At 32.2% G+C, this 24,517-nt stretch overlaps 1 protein-coding gene across 1 annotated transcript in view; it reads right to left on the minus strand.

The window, feature by feature from the left end:
- The window catches only part of LOC149531119 (uncharacterized), a 255,267-nt gene extending 252,545 nt beyond the window's left edge, over positions 1-2,722 (minus strand). The window contains exon 1 of the mRNA XM_089808559.1: positions 2,194-2,722. Coding sequence (XP_089664685.1) covers positions 2,194-2,397 — 204 coding nt within the window. The 5' untranslated portion in view covers positions 2,398-2,722. The remainder of the gene's footprint in view (positions 1-2,193) is intronic.
- Positions 2,723-24,517: the final 21,795 nt, after the last annotated feature.

Here is a 24,517-nt window from a genome sequence, read left to right on the forward strand (position 1 = left end):
GGGGAACAGAAGAAGATCCCTCATCAGGTATATCACTTCATAAAGATGGTTAATGACTACATGAGGCCAAAGAGGAAATGGTCCTGCTCTTGGGCCTAGATTTGAGAGTCATTTCAGGGGCACTCTACCGCACTCTCCCCTACAAAACCCATATTGATTAATTTTTTAAGTGAACTCGAGGGGATCCTCAATCATGGCAGGAAAAGAGGAAAGGCATGATAGGGGAGAATGGCGTGTAGGCCTCACTAGGTACACCACCTCAAAACAATGGTTAAGGACCACGTGAGGCCAAGGGGGGAACTAGGTTTGAGGGTATTTGGGGCACCTCAACATGTCTTCCATCTCAGCTCTCGTTATGGTAAAACTCCCACGTAATTCTTAAGATTTTTTGTGTAAATTTGTGTATGTCTTAACCTAAGTTGCCAGTTTGGATTCAAGTACAGATTCGGGTTTGAGACCCGAGTCCAAAATTTGTTCAAAATTTTTTTGGTGTTGGCTTCAGATTCATTTTGGATTCGTCCATACAAGAATACATATTTTTCAAAATATTTATATTCATACACCACTATGCTAATATTAAAGCAACAGAGAAAAATACACCACCATATATATTAATATTCAACCCATATGACATAACAAAATGCCAAAATACAGAGCTGGAGGATTGAATAGAGTCATGGACTAAAATGGCAAACAAAATTGAAAAGGTACAAAAAAGGTCTTTTTGGACCAAATTCATCCAAAATTCTGTGAAATTCCATCCAGGTTCTTCTATTGGAAACCAAATTCACCCAAAATTGTTCTTCTTTCTGGTAGGCTTCCTTTGCAAAAAAAAAATGAGAATTCCAGTCTCTGCAGCAGACTTTTGAGCAAATCGAACAAGCAATTCCTAGGTTCAGGAGCAAATCTAGTAACTTAGTTCTTAATCTTAGAATCAGATGCATCTCATGGGATATTTCTACATTATTATTTAACTTGGTTGCAGGTTTCCCAAACAGACTTATCTCAATTGATTCTTAAGTGAAGATATGTATCTAACTATATTATGCTCATTACGTCATTTAGACCTGTGACATTAGCGCAAAGTACAAGGTGATCAAAGAAAGGGATATCACAGAAACTAACGAAAATATTGCAACATTTTAAGATCATCATATTCACCTTGTTAAGGACATCCAGAGAAGATAATACGCCTACAGAAATTTGAATTGCATCTTATAATAAGAGAAATTAAGTCGAAACCAGAAGAAATGTTACAAATTCAAAAACAGAGGAGAAAGGACAGGCTATTGTTAAATTGGCATGGTCTTTCCTTAGAGATTGTTTAACATAGTATTTTTAAAACTCTACTAAAACTCAAATATAACTGAAGGGAAACCAGAGAAGATGCTAAGTTTCAAGAAAATTAAATTGCATCTTATAAACTAAAATAAAGTCAAAAGCTAGCAAAGACCCTTATGAATTCCAGAACAGGTTATTGTTAATTGGCATGGTCTTTTCTCAGAAATTATGAAACAGGGTATTTTGAAAGTGTCCTGGAACTAAAATATAATTGCCTGGTCCATGGAAATAAAATATAATTGTACTGGACCGCGCTGCATTCGAGTGGTAATCATAATAATGACCCACCAGCTTCAAACCTGGTGAATGTGCCCACAGCAAAGGATCACAATTTCAATGTATATTGGTGAATGCATTGGAGTTCAGCATTAGTGGATCGAAAGTCCAATTGGGGTGCTATATATAAGGTAATGACAAAGTCGTTATTCGGTCATAGCCAGGCCAAGCGCTAGATGCCAATTGACATACGAGATCACCTATGAAAAACCCTAAGGAGGTTTCATTTCGCACTTAGCTTTTGTGTCATTCATTTTTTTTCTCCTCAATTTCAACCACATGACGAAGCTACGGACTAAGCCCAACCTTGCCTATTCATCAACATCCAGACTACACCGCTTTCTACGATCACTTTAACTATTGTAGACCTGCAATGCTCAATTGGCAGGTTATGTTTTTCTGAACGAAACGGGTGATTTCAGTTTTGAGAATTACCTAGAATAATTGAAATATTCAATCCTGCTTTAAACAAACAGCATAAAATCTACCTTTATAAATCAATCTTCCCTCTAATTTAAGAATGGAATCAAACACTAATGCTAAATTCAAAAAAAGGAAAAAAATTAAAAACCCTACGAATATCCTGAGAGGTCGAGAGTTATGGTGTTGCAATGGCTCCACTTTAGAGGCAGCAGTTGATTCATTCTTGACGGCAACAGCAGTGAAAGACCTCGAATGGAATTGAAATCTGTTCAATGTCATCTTCTTGTTGTTATTGTATTTTAAGAATCTTACGGAGTTACAAGTATAATGGGCAGTTCTGACACAGCCCGTCTCCATGATTAAGATAATTGAGAAGCGAAAAGAAGGATTGGAGTTGAAACTGAATCAGAAGAAAGGGAAAAGAAACATGTAAGAAAATCATAGAGGTGATGGCATGTAGAACAGAAGAAAATCATTGCGTCATGAGAGATTCATGATTCTTGAAATTAGAAGAAGAGCATTTTGTGTGCTTCCCCTGAAATTAGAAGAAGAGCATGAGTACTACAAAAAAGCATGTTCCAAACGTCTTTCTTTGTTTTGAATTTTTAAAACTTCGGCTTCATTATTTAAGTTTCACGACGTCTGTCGCCGTCAATTTTTTTTCGATTAGCTATGTGAGATTTGATTCTTTATGCGATTTTGGCCATTTAAAACGATTTTGTTTTTTTTTTGCTATAATAGGAGAAGAAGGACAATTACCAGGTTAAATATTTACCATCTTTAATTTTTAGAATTTGTTTCTTTCTACGTGATGATGATAAGTTTTCTCAATTTCTTAACCCAGTTTGTTTATGAGTAGTTATAGTTTCGGGTCCTAATATCATGTGGACTCTTACGGAAATGTACTTGTAATAGAAAGGACTATATATATATATATAGAATCAATTCTTAAAATATTAAGATAATTATTCTTGATGTTTCTTAAGCATAGAAATGTTTGGAAACCATTTTTGGTAATTGACAATATTTGTTCAAGTGTGGTTTATTATGTAGTGATAAGTTGGTGTAGTTGGTACATTTGGAATATTTTGTAGCAATGAGTTGCTATAATTGGGGCATCTAGAATATTTTTTTAGAGGCAAAAGATAGCTAGAGGGTTTGGGTTGCACACAATGTATTATAATATATTAAATGCAAAGATTTTTTTGCATATCAAGGGTGATTATTGATTCAAAAAGCCCGAATAAAACAAACTGCTCCTATCTTCACCATATATTGTTTCTGATTACCACCAATATATTATTACTACTATATAACATCTAAGAAGGAAGGTTGTTTCATCAGCCCTTTAAACCATTATACTATAGAAATAAGAACGCAACTTTGAAGACAAAATGAAGACCATGTGACTACAACCCAAAAACCCTTGTATTACTCGAACTCTCAACACAAAATGGGGCATGTCTTGAAAATCATATTATCATACCCATGTCCACATAGCACAATAGAAATAAGAAAGACTACATTATATAGTCTTTGTCAAAGACCTGGTGGGCGTCGAATTCACATCCATGTTTGCGGTCACAATGGTTCTTTAGTTCCTCAAAGAAATCTGAGGAGTCTTCATGTCTAGAGCTTGCCATGTGTCTGGGGTCTGCTTCCTCCTTATCATCCTTTTTCGAGCCCTCTCTATTAAACCTTGTAAGGCCTTCATCCTAAATATACAGTTATAGTGTGAGGCCTCACCCCGATCCATCTTAGCATTGATGATACATTATTATTTTGATACTCATGACTTGATATGTCAAAAAATTATTTGATGCACTGAACATTATTATGCCATTTTATGATGTGTGATGCTTTACTTCAGTTATTTGATTTCGTCATTTAATGCTTTATGAACATGTATAATAATGAAGTAAATAAATGCAAAACTAACACTTTGATTATGCAATTCTAATGGTCGGAAATATGAGTAGAATTAGATAAACAATTGATTATTAGAAAAATGGATGCTTTAATTTATATGATTTTTTTGATATGTAATTTACATAATGCATGTGATTTCTTGATCTACTGATGTGTGCAATGAGTGTGCAAGAAATTTAGCCAGGAAAACCCAACGGAAAGATGGAACTAAACCACTTGCTAATTTTGTGTTATCTTCCATTGTCTTCTTTGGAAGGTTGTTAATTGGTCTTAAAATTCTCCTAGCTTTTGTTTGGGTTCTATTAAGTCTTTAAGGCCTAAAAACTTTAAATTTAAGTACCCTAGGGGTAAGGATGTGGGTGGGGAGCACTTTCCAACCCCTTAGTCTCTTTGGTTGACTTTTAGGGTCACTCAAAAACCCTATTTTTGGTTGATTGCAAAAATTGATTGTCTCCTACTTGAGTTGGTGACTCAAACTCCATCTTGAGGTTTCTTGAAGTCTAGTTGAGTTAAGGATCATACTTGGAGGCAATTTGGAGTAGTTTTGGGGTTGTTACCCAATCTCTAGTTTTGGAGAAAGTTTGAAAATTGAAGGAAGAAAAGGAAAAGCTCTTCTCAACCCACCATTTTTGCCATAACTTTTTGTGAATGTAGGAGTTCTTCACTTTTTTTGAATTGTTTCTTCATGTTGATCATGCTTGAGTCTTGCTTGAATCCTACATAAGGCATTGTGTTGTTTTTGTATTGCTTGCTTTTGTGTTGGGGTTGATTTGGAGAGATCTTGACTTGTTTTTCTTTGATGTTATTATTATGCTTGCCTTGATGTTTTGTTTTGAGGGGATTTCATGGGGATTCTTTTCGCATCACTCACCCTTGGATAGGGAAGAAGTGGCCATGTATGGTGGAAGGGCCTTAGTTGGACCTCAATAGTGTAGAGTCTCCTCTCATGGTGAGAGGAGGGAAAGAGGGTAGGGTGTATGGGCCCCTACTTGTCATCCCATACCTTGTATGAAAATTTGAATTCTTGAAAAAGGAAAGGAATGAGTACCCTTGTGATATTGGCCCCAAAAGGGCATTCGTAGAAGAACGAAAGTTCTTGAATGTTGGCCCCGAAAGGGCTATGTTATGGTATGGTTATTGACATCTCCTATTGAGAAAATCCACCTCCCCCTATTTTGGTTCAATGTTGAATCGATTGTGTAAACTGGGTTGGGAATGCATGCTTGAATTGTTCATCTTATTGTGTTGTTTTACCTCCATGTTGGTTCTTGTCTCTCCCATGGTTCCTTTGATGCATTGAAGACTTTGGTAAAGATCTCTTGTGAAAGCCCTAGAAGAGAATTCAATTGAATTGTAACATGATGTAAACTTTTATTTTAAATTTTGATGTATTTGGCAAAGATGTCAAGTTTTCTTACTGGTTCTGTCCCAATGGAGCCTTGAACCAGGATGAATAATAGAGAAGTAAAAGGATTGTGGAAACCTCCTTGCATTGTTCTTATGTGATTTCAAATTATGCATATGTATGGGAGAAAATAGATTAATAGATAATGTCTTCAAATTATGAATTCTCAAGCTTTCATTCATGTTAAGGAAAAGTAATTGAATATGTTGAAGTTTCCAATTCAATGTTTTATGTATTAAGAGGAAATGAATAATCCTACTTGTGGACAACAAATTTAGCTCTCTCCTTGTTAAATTATATAATTGATAAATCAAATTTGATTAAGAATTATGCACCTCCTCGATTTCTAAATGAAAGGTTCATATACCCTTGTTGTATGATGAATTATAAAACATAAGTTATAAAAAGAATAACCTTATACACATCTTTGTAATAGTATGCTTTAAAAAGGGAATCAATGTTGTCAATAAGATAGAAATCATTCATTGGATATTAAATATATATATATATATATATACAACAACACTTAGAAAATAGACTTCAAAAAAATTTGCATCTCCAGGTCTAAAAACCTCTCTGAAAAATGTATGGGGAAAAATTTAATTCCCCCAAGTCACAGAGAATATTCTTTGAGTTATCCCTTTTGAATTTCAACAAAAATAATCATTATTCAATCTTTTTAAAAAAGAATATAAATTAAATACATTTAAAACTAAAACATTTAAATGTATATCTTAGTGTCATCTCTCAACAACAAAACTTTATGCATTTACTACCCTCTCTATCCTAAATATCCTAGGGTCCACCTATAAAACTTTAACTCATAAATCTGCATCCCCCTATTGGCGCAGGCTTAGGGACCAATAACAAATTAATATGTTGCACTGAATGAAAGTGGGGCTAAAAATGTTTAAAAGTCAACAAATAAATCATCCCACCTCATACCTTACATGCCTTGGGAAAGTTGTCCACGTGGTTGAGCAAGGGAGGTGGTTGAGATGGACAGTCAAGTCCATGCTTGCGCTAATGTTTGGGGAGAAACAAATGCATTAAAGCACTTTCCTCCACCTTGTCACACGCTTTCCAATGCCTCCATCCTAGGGCTCTCAACTTGGAGGCTTAACTAGCATGCATTGGGAGACAGAGTCTGCGCCAATGGACACTTGGGCAGTGCCAAGGTCCTTGGGATCCGTCCAAGTACAAAGGGCAGGGTGGCAGTAGGCAAGTGACCAAGTGGCCAAGTAGGAGGTAGTCAAGTTTAGGATGTAGTAGGTAGTCTAGGTCAGTTTAGAGGATGTTTGGTTAGAGATTAGATTCATTTTAGTTTAAATAAGATTAGCATTTATTTATGATTAGATCAGTAGTCATTTTTTTAATGATATTAGAAAGTAGTGAGTGGGAGTTGCTAAGTTAGCATTATATACTTGATAGTTCTTGATTAGTTAGTTTTAAATTAGTTATCCCCCCCCTTTGTTATAGTTGAATTTTATCTTAAGTTATTTATTAGTTTATATGATTGTGAGTTAGTTAGATTAATCTTAATATTGGCACTTTAATGTTGAACTTAAATTTTTATAATAGTTAGAATAAAGTTTGGATTTACTTACGATTGAATTAAAATAAATCTAGTCTTCAATTTTAATTATAAATGAGAAATTGATGAATTAGATTGCTATAGTTATGTTGGAGAAAATTTTAACTTTAAATGTAGATAGTATAATTGATGATAAAGTTTACTTCTATTGTTTGTGTATATCTAAGGTTAGTTAGATTTTGGATTAAAGTTTTAAAACGTAGTTAGCATGCGTTGTATAGTTAAATTTAATTGATCTTTTAGAGTTTCAAATTTTCTTAATGTTAAATGATTAAATTTGTAATGTCGATCAAGTTATTAAGTTATCGGAAGGGACTAGTAAATTAGTTCATTATAAGGTTAGTGATATATTGATCTTAAATAAATTGATGCTAAACAAGGTTATGTAATTAAGAGATAGATGTCATTTTAGTTAGTAGATCATTTTGATGTATCTAATAAGTTGTTGTGTTAATCTATTGTCATCCTTAGGAGGTAATAATTTTAAGGTATTATTAAAACAATTGAAGGGTTAGGACTTCAGTTAAATGGAATTAGTCATTTAAATTAAATAAATTGATTCACTAAGAAACATTAAGTTCACCAAACTATCTCTTTTATGTTATGTTTCAAACCGAGTTGTCACCTCTCTATATCAATGTGAACTTGTTTCTATCTTCTAGTACCTACGGTTATCTGAATTTCAAACTACTTGAACAATTAGTTTCATTATAGTTAATCTTATTAAATCTTTTTTGACCATATTATCTTATTGAATCACAGTCCATATATATTTTTAAAAAAATTGTACGTGTTTTGCCCATGTATTTTGGGCATGACATACAACCACCTATCACTCTCCTTTTCTTCTATCCCCAACATCAACACCAAAAATGAAACACTTAACCCACCATTTTACTTTTGCACAAAATGATAAAAGGATCTAGATAATGAATGATAAGATACCTAACCACCTTGTAACCACGCCTATGCACCATACAAAAGTCTTTCGGAAGCAAAATATTGAGATTTGCACTAATACATTTGATGTTGATTTCCAACTGTAGTTTTCGACGAAGGACAAATTTTGACCTTTTTTTGGAAATTCTACTTGATGGCATTAGGTTGTAACTTCAATTCTTCAACCGAGTCAAAATTCCAACGATGTTGGGAATATATAGCAAAAAGAAAAAATAGATCTCTAATTCATTTTTTAGTCCCTGCCTATTTATAGGCAAGGAACTAATGTTTTCAATTGTCTCTTTCAATTAATTTTTTAGTTATAAAATTGTTCAATTCCAAAAATTGAAAAGAGATTTATTTTTAAAATAATTCTTAATCAATTATTACTCTTTTTTCATTGGCTAGTCTTAATTTTGTTGGAGGTATAATTAATTTTTCAAACCAAAAAATTCAAAAAACTATATCTAGAAAGCTCTTTGAATTCTTCAACAATGTGGGCATGTTGTTGAAGGAGCTCCTGCTAGACCTAAAATGGGATAGAAGCAGCTCTAGCTGAACCTGTCGCTTCTATTGTTCCAACAACCATAGAACAGACAAGATGAAAACCAGATATCACTGTTAAAATGAAATAGTTGCAAATATATTTGCCTTATCATATAATCCCAAATTACAGGCGGCAAACATTTGCAAAGCAAGAGCGGTGTTACTGGAGGAATGATCTGGTCACAACGCTCCTAGCCTGCCTACACACAAAATTATGCATATCGTGACTCTCTGTTGCATCTCCCCCATTCTACTAATGTTATTAATTTTATAATCATTTATTTCATAAGTAATTATTTTTAAAAATATTGATTTAATAAAGTGATTCTATTTGGAAAAAAAATCTTAAACTTTTAATTGTATATCACAAATTAAATTATTTATTTCTATTGAATTTGTATAAAAAATATTTTTATATCCTAATATCTACCCCACCTTTGAATAATAGATTTACAAATTATTTTATTTACATAATGTGTAAATATAAACTCCATGGTCCAATTTACTTATCATCTATTTTCTTTTTCAAATAAATATGTACTAAAATAGTTAAAATAACATGTCATTTCTATTTTTATATTATATTGTCATTGATAAAAATGAGTTTAAGTTTTGGGATAATTATATTGTAATAATAGAAAAGTCATTAACATATAGTTAGAAGATATTCTATTTTGTATAAAAATTTGATTGTTGAAAAATAATAATTACCACTAATGAATATTATTTCACAAAGACCAATCTCTGATGAGAATGAATGGAACATCGTTAACTATCTCATCTTGGCTAAGGTATTTCACCTTAATAGTGCTCCAACTTGAGCACATTTAATAGTAAATCTTGCTTCAAGGTTAAATTATCATGTTAAGTTCCTATGCTTAAACCAAGGAACAAGCCTAACCTCCACTTTAACAAAAGGCAGGGACTCTAGCTCCCCCAAAGCTCTTGTCTTTTATGTGCAATTAAGCTCTCGTGAAACAAACAACATCTACATATACCATACATTTATCCTATGTGCTTACCTAATTTGGAACTTGTTCCAACCGTTGGAGCACCAATTTTGTTGCAAAGGTTAGCAAAATTCCTATTCTTACCTCCAATCTTTAAATACCCATATGATTATTTGTCAACTGGAAAATTTAGAGAGTAATTTGAAAGAGATTATTATAATTGAGTTGTCAAATATTGCCAAGGTTTTCTAAACTTATTTGTTACTATATTTTGAATGAAGAAATTGATGATAATGATGATTTTTTTGGATTGATTAGTGTAGCCACTCTTTGCCTTGCGGATTTTGCCTATTTTGCATTTGACTTGGGTGGAAACGAAAATTTTGAAGTGGTTATTTATAAGTTTTAGTCCACTCAAGGGTTTGGAAGTGGTATTTCTACCATTGAATGTAAACTTATGGGAAAGGACAATTTAGAGGGAAAAATCCAATTCCATATTTGATGTCTTCTGCAGTTTGAGGGTTTCAGTAGTTGAATTAGTACATGCTACCATAAACAAATGTAGTTGAATGCTTGATTGCCAACATGAATTAGAGGCTTATCAATTCTAGTATTTTGCCTCATTTATATATTTAGAGGTATTTTATTTTCTGATACCAATTTTATTATTTAATCAATGAATTAGCAGGTGAACCTCTTATGATGACATTGTGTGCCTATTAAAAAGATCAAATACTTTAGATACTTTAGGAAATATTGAAGGTAATCTAATGTGATTTGAATTACTTTTCCTCCCTATCATAAATAATTTTACTCCCATTACATTTTTCATTTAAGAAAGAAGTTATGTTATTTTGGACATAGCTTTTGAAAGCCTTTGAAGCTTCTCCTAGCTTATATATGTCTTGTAGTGCTTACCCCTAGTTTGTTTTATGTTATATTGATGAATTTTTTCAGGCCAAGTTTCATGCTATGTGATTTTATTTAGTGGTACTTGGTTACTTGATTAGTTAACACTATTTACATGTTTTGATCATTTATTTGATGAGCTACTTTGTACCTAGATATTCCATGTGTTATCACTAATCATGGTTATTCATTTGAAGATGATGTTCTGTGTGGATGATTTACATATGGTTTCCTAACTACTTACCCCATGTCTGCATATGTATGGTGTACATGTATGATTTACTTTATGTTTAATATATCTTATGTGGTTTATGGAGGGAGTCATAGCCACCTGCTAGTCGGGATCTACATGATGTACCACTTTTCGTCATTACCTGTTTAGTGTATATATATATATATGACTTCATTTCTTCCTACTTGGTGGCAAGAAAGCCAAGAGTTGTATTGAGATTGTCAAGTTTGTAAAAAGTGCAAAATTGCAAAAATTGACAAAATTGTCATGCTGCAACTTTGTGCAACTTTAGGAAATAGGTAGGATACTTGAAATATGAATTAGTTCTAACCTTTTTTAAGTGAACAATGATCTTAAAAGAATATTTAAGCCTTTTCAAATGTTCATATGAAATGCTCAAATTTGAAATATGCACTAATATTTTGAAAATAGATTCCATGAACAAAAAAAAAGCATTTGCACACATGTTGGAACTGGACGTTTCATTTAGGCAACCCATTCAACTATATGGCTATTCCAAAAGTTCATAAAGATTTTATGAATATTTATGATTATACATATTGAATGTATTTTTTTTTTTTAAAAGAAGCTAACTAGAATGGGGGAATCCTAGAAGCTTGAAATGCAAATGCAATATTCTTATGAAGTTGCCCTCAAGGAAGTAAATTAAATGATTGATTATCTAATCACTTATTTAGTCATTTATTTGTTGGTTTATTTAGTAGTTTGTGCTTAGGTGACTAATTGTAGGTGACTAACTATCTAGTCACTTATTTAGTCTTATATTTAGTCATTCTATTTAATTGATCTTGTGACTTTAATTGTTGATCAAATTAGTCACATATAGCTATAAATTGCAAAGAAATAGTAGAATGTGATTAGTTTTAGTCACATGACTAAAGGTTTTAGTGGTGTGACTAAAAGTTTTAGTCACATAGTCACATATTTGCTAAAATGTACTAGTGCTACCATAGAGAAATTAGACATTATTTATATAAATTTGAGTGGTCCTACCAGAACAAGAGAATTCTATGGAAAAAAGGTACTTTATGATTCTTTTGATGATTTCACTAGAATGACGTGCGTAGCATTTCTTAAATAAAATTCTGAGGCATTTGAAAATTTTGAGGTGTTTAAGAATAGATTTGAGAATGAATCTGGTGTAAAGATTAAATGTTTGAGATCACATAGAGATGGAGAGTTCACTTCCAAAGAGTTTAACATCTTTTGTGAAAAAAATGGTATTAAGAAACAATTATCAACACCTAAGGCACCTGAGAAAAATGGGATAGTAGAAAAAATGAATAGTTTTGTATTAGAGGTACCAAGAGTTATGATGTTTGAGAATGATGTATCCAAGACATTTCAGAGAGAAGCAGTCAATTTAGCAATATACACCATGAACAGAATGCACAGAATAAAAGGTATAAATAAGACTCTTTATGAACTATGGTTTGAACATGCTCTGTCAATGAAGTATTTAAGAATATTTGGAAGTAAATGTTACATAAAGAGAGATGATGATATTGGTATATTTGATCCAAGAAGCGATGAATGTATGTTCTCTGGTTATTCATTGAAAAGAAAAGCTTGTAGATGTTTTAATCAAAGAAGTAAGACAATTGTTGAAAGTGCAAATGTAAAGATAGATGAAAAGTTTGGAGTTAAAGAGAGAATGGTGGATTATAAATCTGATGAAGAAGAAGATAATCTTAGATATGTTAGAGAGAATATTGAAGTTTTCTTTGAGACTAGCAATGATTTACGGAATTGTGTACAAATTATTGATCAAAGAGAAGAACAAAGATCAAAACCAAGAGAAGAGATGAAAGTTGAAGTAGCAACTCCTACACCAAATAAGAATTTGATGAAGAATCACCACATTGAACAAATTATTGGAAGAAAAGATAAAGAAGTGATGACAAGAAATATAGTACATGTGGAATTATGCTTGACTTCTCAAGTTATACCTAAGAGCATAGATGAGGCATACAAGGATGATCACTAGATTCAAGAAATAAAGGAATAACTAAATTAGACTGTGAAGAATGAAACATGGGAATTGGTTCCTAGACCAAAAGACAAGAATGTTATAGGAACTAAATGGGTATATAGAAAGAAGATGAATGAACAAGGTGAAGTTGTGAGGAATAAAGCTAGATTGGTATGCAAAGTATATTTAGAAAATTAAGGTATAGATTATGATAGAACATTGTCCCCTGTTTCTAGAATGAAAGCAATAAGAATGTTCTTGGATTACGCAACGAGTAAAAGATTTAAAGTGTATTAGATGGATGTAAAGTTAGCATTTTTGAATGGAGAACTTGAAGAAGAAGTCTACATTGAGCAGCCCAAAGGATTTCATTTGACAAAAGAAAAGGATATGGTATGTAGAATGAAGAAAGAATTGTATGGTCTAAAGCAAGCACCTTGAACCTGGTATGCAAGATTGGATAAATATTTGGAAAAAATTGGATTTTTTAAAGGTATGATGGATAGCAATTTGTATTTGAAAGAAATTGAGAATGGATTAGTGATCATTGTGATATTTTTTGATGACATAATCTTTGGAGGAAATGATGAAGCACTTGTGATTAGTTTGTTGATGAAATGCAGAATGAGTTTGAGATGAGTTTGATTGGTGAGATGATTTTTTTCTTAGGTTTATAGATTGTGCAAAATAGAGATGGTATTTTCATATCACAAGCTAAGTACTTTAAAGATTTGTTGAAAATATTTGGCTTGAAAAAATTTAATCCTATTGGTACACCTATGATAGCTGGTCACAAGTTATCTAGCAAAGACAAGACACCTGTAGTTGAGTAGAAGTATAGATCTATGATTGGAGGTTTGTAATATCTGACTTACACCAAACCAGATATAGAAAATTAAGTTGGGATAGTAGAAATATTTCAAGATGATCCTAAGGAATCTCATTATGCAACATTAAAGAGGATATTTAGATATTTGAAGGGTACACCTAATTTTGGATTATGGTATGAAAGATTAAGAAATTTCACTTTATTTACTTATATTGATGTTGATTGGAAAGACAATATGGATGATAGAAAGAGCACTAGTGGTGGAGCATTTTTCCTTGGAGGAAGATTGGTTTCTTGGCTAAGAAAGAAATAGGATTATATTTCATAGAGTATAGCTGAAGCAAAGTATGTAGCAATAACAAATAATTGTAATTAGATTATGTGGATGAAGTAGAAGCTGAAGGATTTTGGGATAGAATTTTCAAAACTTGTTATGATACATTGTGATAACACAAGTATAGTGAGTATGTCTAAGAATCAGGTATTTCATTCTAACACTAACCATATATCTATTAAGTATCATGTTTTGCGAGAGAAAGTTACATAGAAGGAAATTAGATTGGGTCATGTAAGTACTAAAGAGAAGATTGTAGATATCTTTATGAAGCCTTTTCATAAAGATACATTTGAGTATCTTTGTGGTATGTTTGGGGTTATGCCCCTACCTATTTCTGAGTAGATAATGTAGAGATTCCATCAGTCCATTGGTATAGAGCACTATTGTTTGACTAGACTAAATGTTGATGCTTCCTTTATGGGGGAGTATTTGAGATGAGCAAAGTCGTCAAGGACTCTTGCTAGCTAGTTTAGTACAATTTCTTTGGACACTTGATTTGGTTGAAGACTTGGAGCAAATGATTGATGTAATGAAGCCTTTTTCATTGATGTCAATGGGGAAGAGATTGCATGAAAAATGTATCCTATGAATGGGGAGAGAGAAGCATCATGAATGGGGGAGAAGATCCTCTAATGGGGGAGAAAGTGTGTACATGCAAGACATATCCTATGTTATGTATGAATTGGGGAGATATTGTATAAAAAACTAAGAATTGTTCCTATGAATCAAAGTGTGAACAATTGATGTCGATCCTAAAGAAGAGATGCAAATAGAGAAGTTTTCTAGAAGATTTCAAATTTTATTGATGAAGAGGATTTGAAAAGAAGAGAACAATAATAGTAGCAATAGAGTTTGATTTGGTATTCTTGCAACTTAGATATTTTTCATCTATGTTGCCATCAATTCCAAAGGGCTCCTTTTTTTAGCATGAATATTAATGGTACTCCTTTGGGGGAGTATCCTAAGCATTGAAAGAGCACATGGGAGATTGTGAGCATGATCAAAGTGTTGCATTCATGATGGTGTTTTCATTGATATCAACATAGCATTGTTTCTGTAAAGACTGATAAAGTAGCAAATAGAGAATGAGGTTGTATTGTAATGGATATCATCAATTCTTTTCAAAGAAGAACCAATGCTTTGTAATTTTTAAATGATAAAGAATTTGCTATTGTATTGTCTTCCTTGTATAATATTGATATCTTTTGATATGTCGTTGATAGTTATGTTGAATTTATATCCTTCCATAGATACCTTGAGCATTCATTGCAGATATGTTTGATTCCATCGTGGCCCTTTTTAATGATGAGGATGAAAAATATGATATATAGTGACTTCCCAAAGAAGTAATCTTCAATCATATTCTCTTTAATTGATAACATTAGATGTATCTACAATGTTTCATGCAGAATAACCATTAACTCGTGAATGTAGGAGGAATGACTTTCATTCTGCAAATATTTGTTTTGTAAAGTGTTTGCATCTTGGGAATCTGACCAGTAATCCCTCCCACTATTAATGGAGTGTCAGTGAAAGACTTAGTTGTTATTACATCTATATGTCCCTAATATTCTCATGTGATGAGAGGTGAAGAAATATGTTTGTGGTTAATACTGCTATCAATTTGGGAGATAGCTTTGTCCTATTATTACAGTGCCTTCTATTCCCTTGCCCATCTGAAACTATTCCTCAAATGTCTAGGTGTCTAGTTGACAATCAATGGTCTTTGCCCACATTCTCAGTATGTGGCTCCCTCTAGTTGAATCCTATGCACATGTTGACTATTCTTACACATTTGGAAACCAACTACAATGCGGAAAAACCAGAGTTGTTGAGTTAGTGAGCATGAAAGCCTACTTGAGCACCAATGATGCATTCTAATTAACTTCAACATTACAAGGTGGATGCACTTTGTGCTCAAAGGGAATGTTATACAGTTGACTAAATGTCCAAGAAACAATCTTCTTTGATGCTCAACATCATTCTATTATTACTTATGTGCTAGTTACTAGTAGATGATTTCTGTGATTCCACCTATTGATTTTTGAATTGTAGGCTCAAAATGTCTAACCATAATTTATTATTTTGTCAAACCTCATTTTTACTGCTAAGATAATCTCTCCTTTTGATGCTCTAAAAATCTAGGGTGTTGTGTGACTTAGGGGATCACATCGTTCAAGCAACCTCAAGATGCAAACATGGGCCATTGGTAATAAATTCTCAATGAGTAACTATTGTACCAGAACTCTTAGACATAATTCCTCATGTCTCTTTACAACAAAAGGTAATAAATGTCTTTCCATGCTCATAGCCATCAGTTTTCCCTCTTCCCAACTAGATCAAACATTATATTGGCACTTTGCCAAAAGTGAAAATAATTTTATTTAATTGTTATTTCTTGGCACTTGCATTGTGTATTATAGGGTGATGATATGTACTTTGGTAATATATTATTATGATTTTTTGGCATAAGCCCTTTTGGGTGAGTTCTCAAACATAAAATATGTAGCTACCATCACTAAATATCAAATAATAGTAAATATCCTTCAGTGACAAAATTAGTTGATGTGAGAGCTCTGTAGCAACCCTCATGTATTATAATTTGATTAGAAACCATTATATTGAATTAAAATGTTTAGTATGTATTGAAAATGTAATAAATTATTGATCCTCAGAGGTAAATCATTTAATATTGTTGTGCTGGTCATAACCTTGCTAGCCAGACTATTTCATTTTTCCTATCATATTATTGTTGGTACCAGTTGAACCTTTATTTGTTGATTTTCCCATATGTTGTGGGTTACTGCATGCACACATTAAAGAAGTTCTATCTTCAGTCCCATTGACCTTTAGGTGGTCACTTGTTGGAAATTAATAAAATTTGTCTTTATCTTCATTACTTATTTGAGGTGCTTTTCAAGGATATCATAGTTTGATTTGTTGCCATACAATCTAAAAAAAAGTGCAACTTCTTGAAAGGTTGAAGCCCTATGAATATAAAAGTTGTGGTATTATATTTAAGTTGTTGCAGTATTTGAGGAGTTTACATCATATGTTGAAGCTTCGTTGATAAGTTTTTGTTGAGTTTTAATATATGCTATCATAGTTTGTATCAATCTTCATCTTCTATCCATCTTGAGTATTCTCATAGGCCTACAGGATAATGTGTGCCAAATTTCTTATTTTTGTGTGTGTATGTTCTAATAGATATTTCCTATCTCCTTAGCCATTTGTTTTAGTCAATGAGTTGTCTTTTGCCATGAGTTGATAGTAAATTTTCTTCGTAGATGTCAAGAAACACAAAATTACTATTAATCTAATTTGATCCATCTATTTTGGTATTATAGGCAAGCAAAAAAGCACAAAGAAAATGCAGAGAAAAAAATTAATGAACACAAACCTACAATGTTGCCAATTCATAGAAGCCAATGGTTTGCTGATATAGAAAATGTTGATGAGGAGATGGATATAGCACATGATGATGTGCAAATGAGTACTGTTACTAAAATTCTACACATGCTAGAATTTTACCTTAAATAGTAACATTGCTGAAGAAAACATCCAAATCATTCATTTTCATTTACATTTCATAATTTTGCAATCATATAGAAATCACGAGCAAAAGGAAGTGCAATGTTTATTATTTAAATCATCAACTGCTAAGTACAATTTTCAATTTTATAAAGTATGAAATGAATGGAAAATGTTGGAAATGAAAAATCTCACACAAGTCATGAGTCTAACTACTGCCTTTCATACATATTGAGAATAAGAAAAATATAACACAAGAAGGTAGAGTTAAAGGTAACCAGTCATTTCCTTTTCAGCATTTGACTAGTTATATGATCTTCAGTGTTGTTCCTGGTACAACTCTCAATCTGGCAGTTCCTGGTCTTCATTCTCCTGCATAGGAAAAAGCAAGGTTAGATCTTAAAAAAATATAAGTAATGATTGATTATCTACAACTATTTAACCACACATTCAATATCTTTCCTATTCCAAATATATATGAAAAATGGTAATGCTCAAATGACAAAAGCAAAAAATGTAATGTTAAAGGGACATATTAATTTTGATATGAAACCTTTTATTACAATCAAGAACAAACATGTTGATTTCAAAAGGAATATGTGTAGATCATAGGAGAGTAGTTTCATGAGTGTCACGAACCCATGCTCGAACTTCATGAAATACTTTTTTTCAAATATCATGAAACAACAGTCATAGTGAATAACAAAAGGGATGTGGGAAGCAGTGGCACTAGAAGTGTGAATACATTGTTTATCCATGATTTAAAACCAGTGCAAAATGTAGATGATCAATAAGTGAATGCATATGTAAGGATAAGATGATTTTGACATAATATTTGGCCTTTATAATGTTGCATTCGCAATCAAATTGCTCTTTATGCCACTTGGAAAGAAGAAAAAACTAATTTCAGAAATATGAAATAAAGCTATCATTATAACAAAACAAAAAATGGATCAAAGATGGCTAGTTTTGAACCTCTACATTTTAGTAGAGAATTTGAAAATCCTTTATTCTTGCAGGCACAAATTTAGTCTGGAATGAAATTGACAATGTGTACTTGCAATTTTTCTCAATTGAATTACATCCATCAAACTTGTCACAATAGTGCAATTTTTCAAGGAATAAGGATATTCGACTTCTGATGTCACCTTTAAAATTTCTTGGAAAATTGGCAACAGATATCACCAATAAGCAACTATTTATATCAAACAACAATAAGGGAAATTTTATTATGCAAGTTGGAAGTAATGAATAAGAGGTTCTAAGAAATTGTTCATTTGAATATGCGAGTTTCAATCATCTTCAAGGCATAGCATATGATCCCAAGAAAGATACATTGTATGTTGCAGACACAAAAAACCTTAGCGAGACTATTCATACTCTTGTTGGAAATGGAGTGAAAGATTCTAACTATAAAGGAGGAGCAGACTTGAATGAAGGCTTTGAGACATGTGTAGAGAAAAGAGAAGACTTGGAGTTTCATGGATTCATTGACTTGCTTGCTTGCATACGGAATTCCAATATTCCACTCACAACTATTCATTTTGTGACTTTCTGTAATAACCCCAACAAAATCTTGGAGACTATTGCAGACTTTACAACCAAAGAATGGGACCTAGTTAACACTTCAGAGTTTGCAAACCATTAAGGATAATGGGAAACTCGAGAAATCTTGTTGAATTCATTCTTTTATTTTGACTGTGATTAACATGCAATTTCATAGTTGCTTCCAATAATGAAAGTGAAAGTGAAAGTGAGGATGCACACATAATAGATGCAAATGTTGAATACCACACTGTAATACAAACAAAGCTAGGTGCTCATTGCATTATTATGGATGCTGAAATGGACTGCTATAATAAGAGCAACAAGCATGAAATTACATAGGAGAAACCCCACTTGGGTTTTTATTAAAAAATGTAGAATAACTTCCAAAGAACAAAACCAAATAATGTCAAGCACCAGCAAAATGTATTTCCTAATACATTATCTACTTTTTCCTGTACAGTCGTGAAACTCTAGAAGGAAAAGAAAACAATCAACAAACCCTTAGTTTTTAAAGTGATGATCAACATTTTTAAAACCTCAAACAATAGATTCAAAGAAGGCAAACCCTCCTAGGCGAATGGGGGAGGCCAAGGGCAGAAATCAAGTGCTTGTGATGCCATCAAATGTTCAAGCTACCTTAAAATGATGTAAAATACTCATGTCAAAGCATAGGAATGATGTTAGCCAAATCTAAAGAAAATTTTAATTCATACGAACATCAAAGATTATGCAAAAAATCCCTTAAGAAATTTAAACTCCAGATGCTTCTCAACAGAGAAAGAGAAAAAACATTCTTGAAGGTTACAACTACAGTATTAGCAAGAGAATGTGAGAAGGGAAATAGAAATGAGCATTATCTTTGATGCTTGATAGAAGACCCAGCAAAAGGGTAGCCAAAAAAAAACTCTTAATTATGACTTCATAGAAAATCCCTTTAAACTCCAGATGCTATTAAAAAATGTAGGAAATGTGAAGAATATAGAATTTTCCAACAACATCAAGCAAAATATGGCAGCTCAAACATAAAGGTCTTTAGCAAACCCCTCTCATAGCAGCCATCAAAAAAACCAGTGAAACCCTCGACATTTCTCTAGACTTCCAAAATGCAAATTGAAGAATGAAGATTTTAGGGTATCCGAACAATATATCTTGCCCCAAATTCCTTTTAACTTTCTTTTGAAGTCCGTAGGTTATGCATGGGATTTTAATCCCTTTTAAGAAATATTTATATTTGTATTTTGTTGGGGAGGGGTTTCATTGTTTACAATTTATGTGTGCATTGCTTAACTTCTATTTTGCATAAGTATGTCATTGTAAAGGAAAAATATTTAAATGATGAAGTTATAAATCATTTAATATTTCTTCTATTTTTAATGCAAAAAGGAGGTGACTGGATTAATTTCATGTTCATGGTCTTCAAGGAAAGAATCAGTTTGCAAACATTAGGAGCCTTTTTAGGAGGGAATTTGGGCGTTGAATTTGACTTCACCCTAGTAGTTAAAAAGTCTTTATGACCAGTTGGAGTGTTTTGGGGTGGTTTATGGTGAGTCATGGGGGCAATTATGAGTTAGTGGAGTCTAATGAGTAATGAGACTTCATTTTTAGAAGTTTCTAAGTCCTCATTTTTGGGCTATCTTTTTGGATTTGACCCAAGGAGTTGAGATTGTATTTAGTGAGTTTTTGAACTCATTAAAAAGGGAGTTATGATTATGCAGAGAAGTTTTTGTGACTACTTTTGAGTCCTTAGCTTTATTTGCAAAAGTTTGTAATTCATTTTGGAAGTTTAGTACAGGTGACAACAATTAAATTCATGTTATTTTATGTCAATTTTTTAACCTTCTTTCTTTTTGCAACTCTGTGTGTAGTGTCAGAATGATTTGATAAAACAATTCTTGAACTGTTATTGTTCCTTGTTATTTTGTCTCATTCAAGCACCTAGTTATAGAGGAGTAAGTCTATTTGTAGGTTGTAATATGTGTTCTTAAAGGTGAAATTAATAAGAGAGAGGCATCTATATTCCTCCTTTTGTAAATTCATTTTTCAAACCTTATTACAAATTAATTATGCAAATCTTTACAAAAAAGAAGTGTTTTGTTTGTACTTAGAGTAGCTGAATAATCCTTCTCTATCATTTGTACCCAAAATTTCATATCACTTTTGGTGTATCACCCATCTCTTAGTTTAAACTGTAGGTTTTAGGTTTATTTTCAGTAATTTCTCCCCTTTTTCCCACAAGTTTAGATTAGGTTTATGGAAATGTCATTGAATATTCAATACGAGTCAGCCTAGAAACTGGAGGTTTCACTTCAATCTCTTGTCCCACCAAGAAGTGATTCCCATGTTATGCTAGAGTTACTAAAAAAATTAAGTTCAATACTTGGTGCAAATTTTGGTACTTAACAAGTACAATAGATGATAATGCAAAGATTGACGTAACACCTATAGATGTGTTACCTGATATAGGACATCCTGATGAGCAACTCGATGAACATCACAAAGAGAATCCACTTGAATCTACTATGCCACCTCATACTACAGTCATTGTGCCTATAGTTTTGGATGAAGTTGGTGGATCAACAAAAAACATTGATGGTGGTTCAAGAGAATATGTTCCTACCACTGTTAAAAGACAAAGATTGAGTCAAACTCTATACTAATCTATAGAGAAGAAAGAAAAAGAAAGAGTTTTAGAAGGTAAGAAGCCATTTGTGGTTGAGGTATCAAGAGATGGTGAACCTATTGGGTATAATGCTTCAAGGTGGGCTACTAAGTTGGGCATAAGATGTAGAGCTCATTTAGATATTTTCAAATCAAATTTTACAGAGCAAGATCCACAAAATGTGGAATTTTTTATACAGAAAATGGAAAATTCCTTTGACATAATTGGTGGACAAATCTCTAGGAGACACTACAAGAACAAGATGAGACTTCTCATGAACAATTTTAGATATCATTGCTGAAAACTAATCATAGAGGGAAAAGAGAAGTCAGACTCCACTCGATCTCTAAAGAAGTGGGAAGAATTAAAAGAAAGTATGTGTTGGGAGGAATATTTGACTAAGAGTAATAGATGCAAGAGAGAAAGAGATAGTGTGAGGGCTGAATATACATATGGTAGAGATGGGTTGTAGCACAAAATAGGAGAAAATGTACCTTTTTAAAAAAAATTTACATTGAGCTATTTATTTTAATTTTTTATGAATTGGATATTTGTTGACATTGACATTCTATATTAGGTGGAGAACACTAATAAAGAAATAGATTTTGAAGATGTTGTAAACTATATGACAACACTAGATCCTACTAAATCCAACAACAATAACAAGTGCAAACCTAGTTCATCAGCAGAGATTTCAAAACCATCGGTTCAATGCCCAATAAGAGCCTCTTTGAATCATGTCAACGCAAGTGAAGGGCTACAATATATGATGGATTTCTTACATAGTATCACTGAGAAAGTTTCCCTTTTGACTACCTCAGTTCAACCTATAGTTTTTGTATGGAATGAGCACAATTCCATGGATTCAAATCAGGTAAGAGGTTTTAATTTTTCTCCAATTTGATTAAAGTAGATTTAAATATCATCTTCCTCTTACAATGCACTAGATTCAAGTATTATCTTCATATATAACTTTCTATCAATCTGAATTGAATGTCCCCTTTCTAGCATTATTGAATTTGAAATAGTTCCTATGTTCCATCTTCATTGACATTTTTCTTCTTGTGCTAAGCTTTCCATCTTACACTGCTGAAAACATCCATTGCCATTCTAATCCAAGAGGAAAATAATATTTAAAACTATACTATTTCATTCATGTGTGTATTCTCTAGTGTGCAAACTTAGCAAGGAGCTAGTCTAAAAGTATATTAGCAACAACACTGGAGAGTCATATATAACTTATAGAAAAACACCCTTATTAGACTAGATGTTTAGCCATGTTGTAGAAGAAAACCTAATGCCATCATTTGCTGCAAAGAAAAAATTCCTAGTACCAAGGAGATGAATGATCTTCCAAAAGCAATATATTTTGCCTAAAAATCACCACTATAGTAGCAACTATGGCTATCAGTGAAAAACAAATATCATTCAACATAGTTGCTGGAATTACTTGTAAGATAAAATAGTTATAAGTTTTGTTCCATGAAATAGTACATCTCCTATGCTACAAGTAAACTATATTTTAAGGTGACTTCATATAGTTCCTCACTTCAGTGAATTTTAAGTCTCTTCCACTATTTTTCCATGAATTGAGAAATGCATTCTATTAATGTCTATTATTTTAAATGATAGTGGTTGAAGTAATATTTAAGCAAAAATGGGTGCTCCTTTCCACCGTGAATTAATTTTTTTCTACATAACAACTCGAAAAAAGATTATAGAAGATGTTATAGAACTAGAATAACTTCCAATAGGAATGGATCAAAATCTCCTACTGTAGATCCACTTATTGCTAGCCCACTTAGTTGCTAGTTCTTTAATAAATTAGTAGACTATAGAGTCTTAAGTTATTGAATGGATGCTATATTATTGGTTGTATATAGGCTTCCTATCTTTCATTCAAGAAATCAACTATAATTTTCAAAATATTTGACCATTTTTTTCTTGATGTTTCAACTAAATGTAGAACATAGTTGTCAGTATTGATGTTGATCATGATGAACTGGTTGACAAGAACCTGCAATTGATGAAGTTTAGGTAATATAATAGTTTTTGTGGAATATTTTTCTTCATCATAATTTGCATTCTTTATTCTACTTTATACATTATCTTTACCTAATTTTTAAACCACATGTAGAGAAATCATATGAAAGAAAAATGAAAAGAGAAGCCATTGTTGATAGTGATATGTTGAATATGAAGAGAGCTTGCATGATATTCATTGTAGCGGCCATTCTAAAATTTAGGTGGGGTATATTTATTTTTTGTTTTTATTTGTATATTTGTTGTTTCTAATAAGGTATCATCCTTGTTTATTGATCAAATGTCTAGTAATGTTTTCATAATCTTATATGTCGGGTATGCATGCATGGTAACGTAGTGTTTATATTTGGGGATTCCATAATTAATTATGTGACATAATGTTTTCTTTTTCTTTTTGCAAAAACATATTGATAACAACCTCATGGAAGGGGACAAAGTTAGGATATTGTATCCGCATGATGGTTCTGTTGCAAGAATTAGGCAGATTCATTCACTATCTATTGCTCATGGATTCAATTTGAAAGGAACATGAGATGAAAATGTAAACATTATAACAATCACAAAAAATATTCTTCTTTATGATGATAAAATAGATGGAGCCACTTCCCTAAAACAGAAAGTGGGGACCTTTACACGATGGCCAATGAAGTCTTTACAAAAATATCATAATTAAACATATTTATCATCTAGTAGACATTGATAAACATCTATTCTCGCAACACTACTTTTTATGCAATATTCTATTGTTTAAGGATTTTAGTGATCACGGTGTATTTCAAAGAGTTCAAAACTCTTTAAACAACTTTGGAATTTTGATTAACTTACATTTATACTCTAAGATATATATATATATATATATATATATATATATATATATATATATATATATATATATATATATATACACTTGCATTAAGCTTTTGTATTTTAGATTCTTTTTTAATTATCAAAATTATCATGTTGCATCAACCTTATTCTAGTAGCGCTAGCATATCGCATAACTTTGGTAACAAATTCATGCCTTGCCATAATT

The sequence above is a fragment of the Cupressus sempervirens genome, chromosome 11 (genome assembly GCF_028749045.1).
Source record: "Cupressus sempervirens isolate cs-2001-9-10 chromosome 11, ASM2874904v1, whole genome shotgun sequence".
Classification (NCBI taxonomy): Eukaryota; Viridiplantae; Streptophyta; class Pinopsida; order Cupressales; family Cupressaceae; genus Cupressus; species Cupressus sempervirens.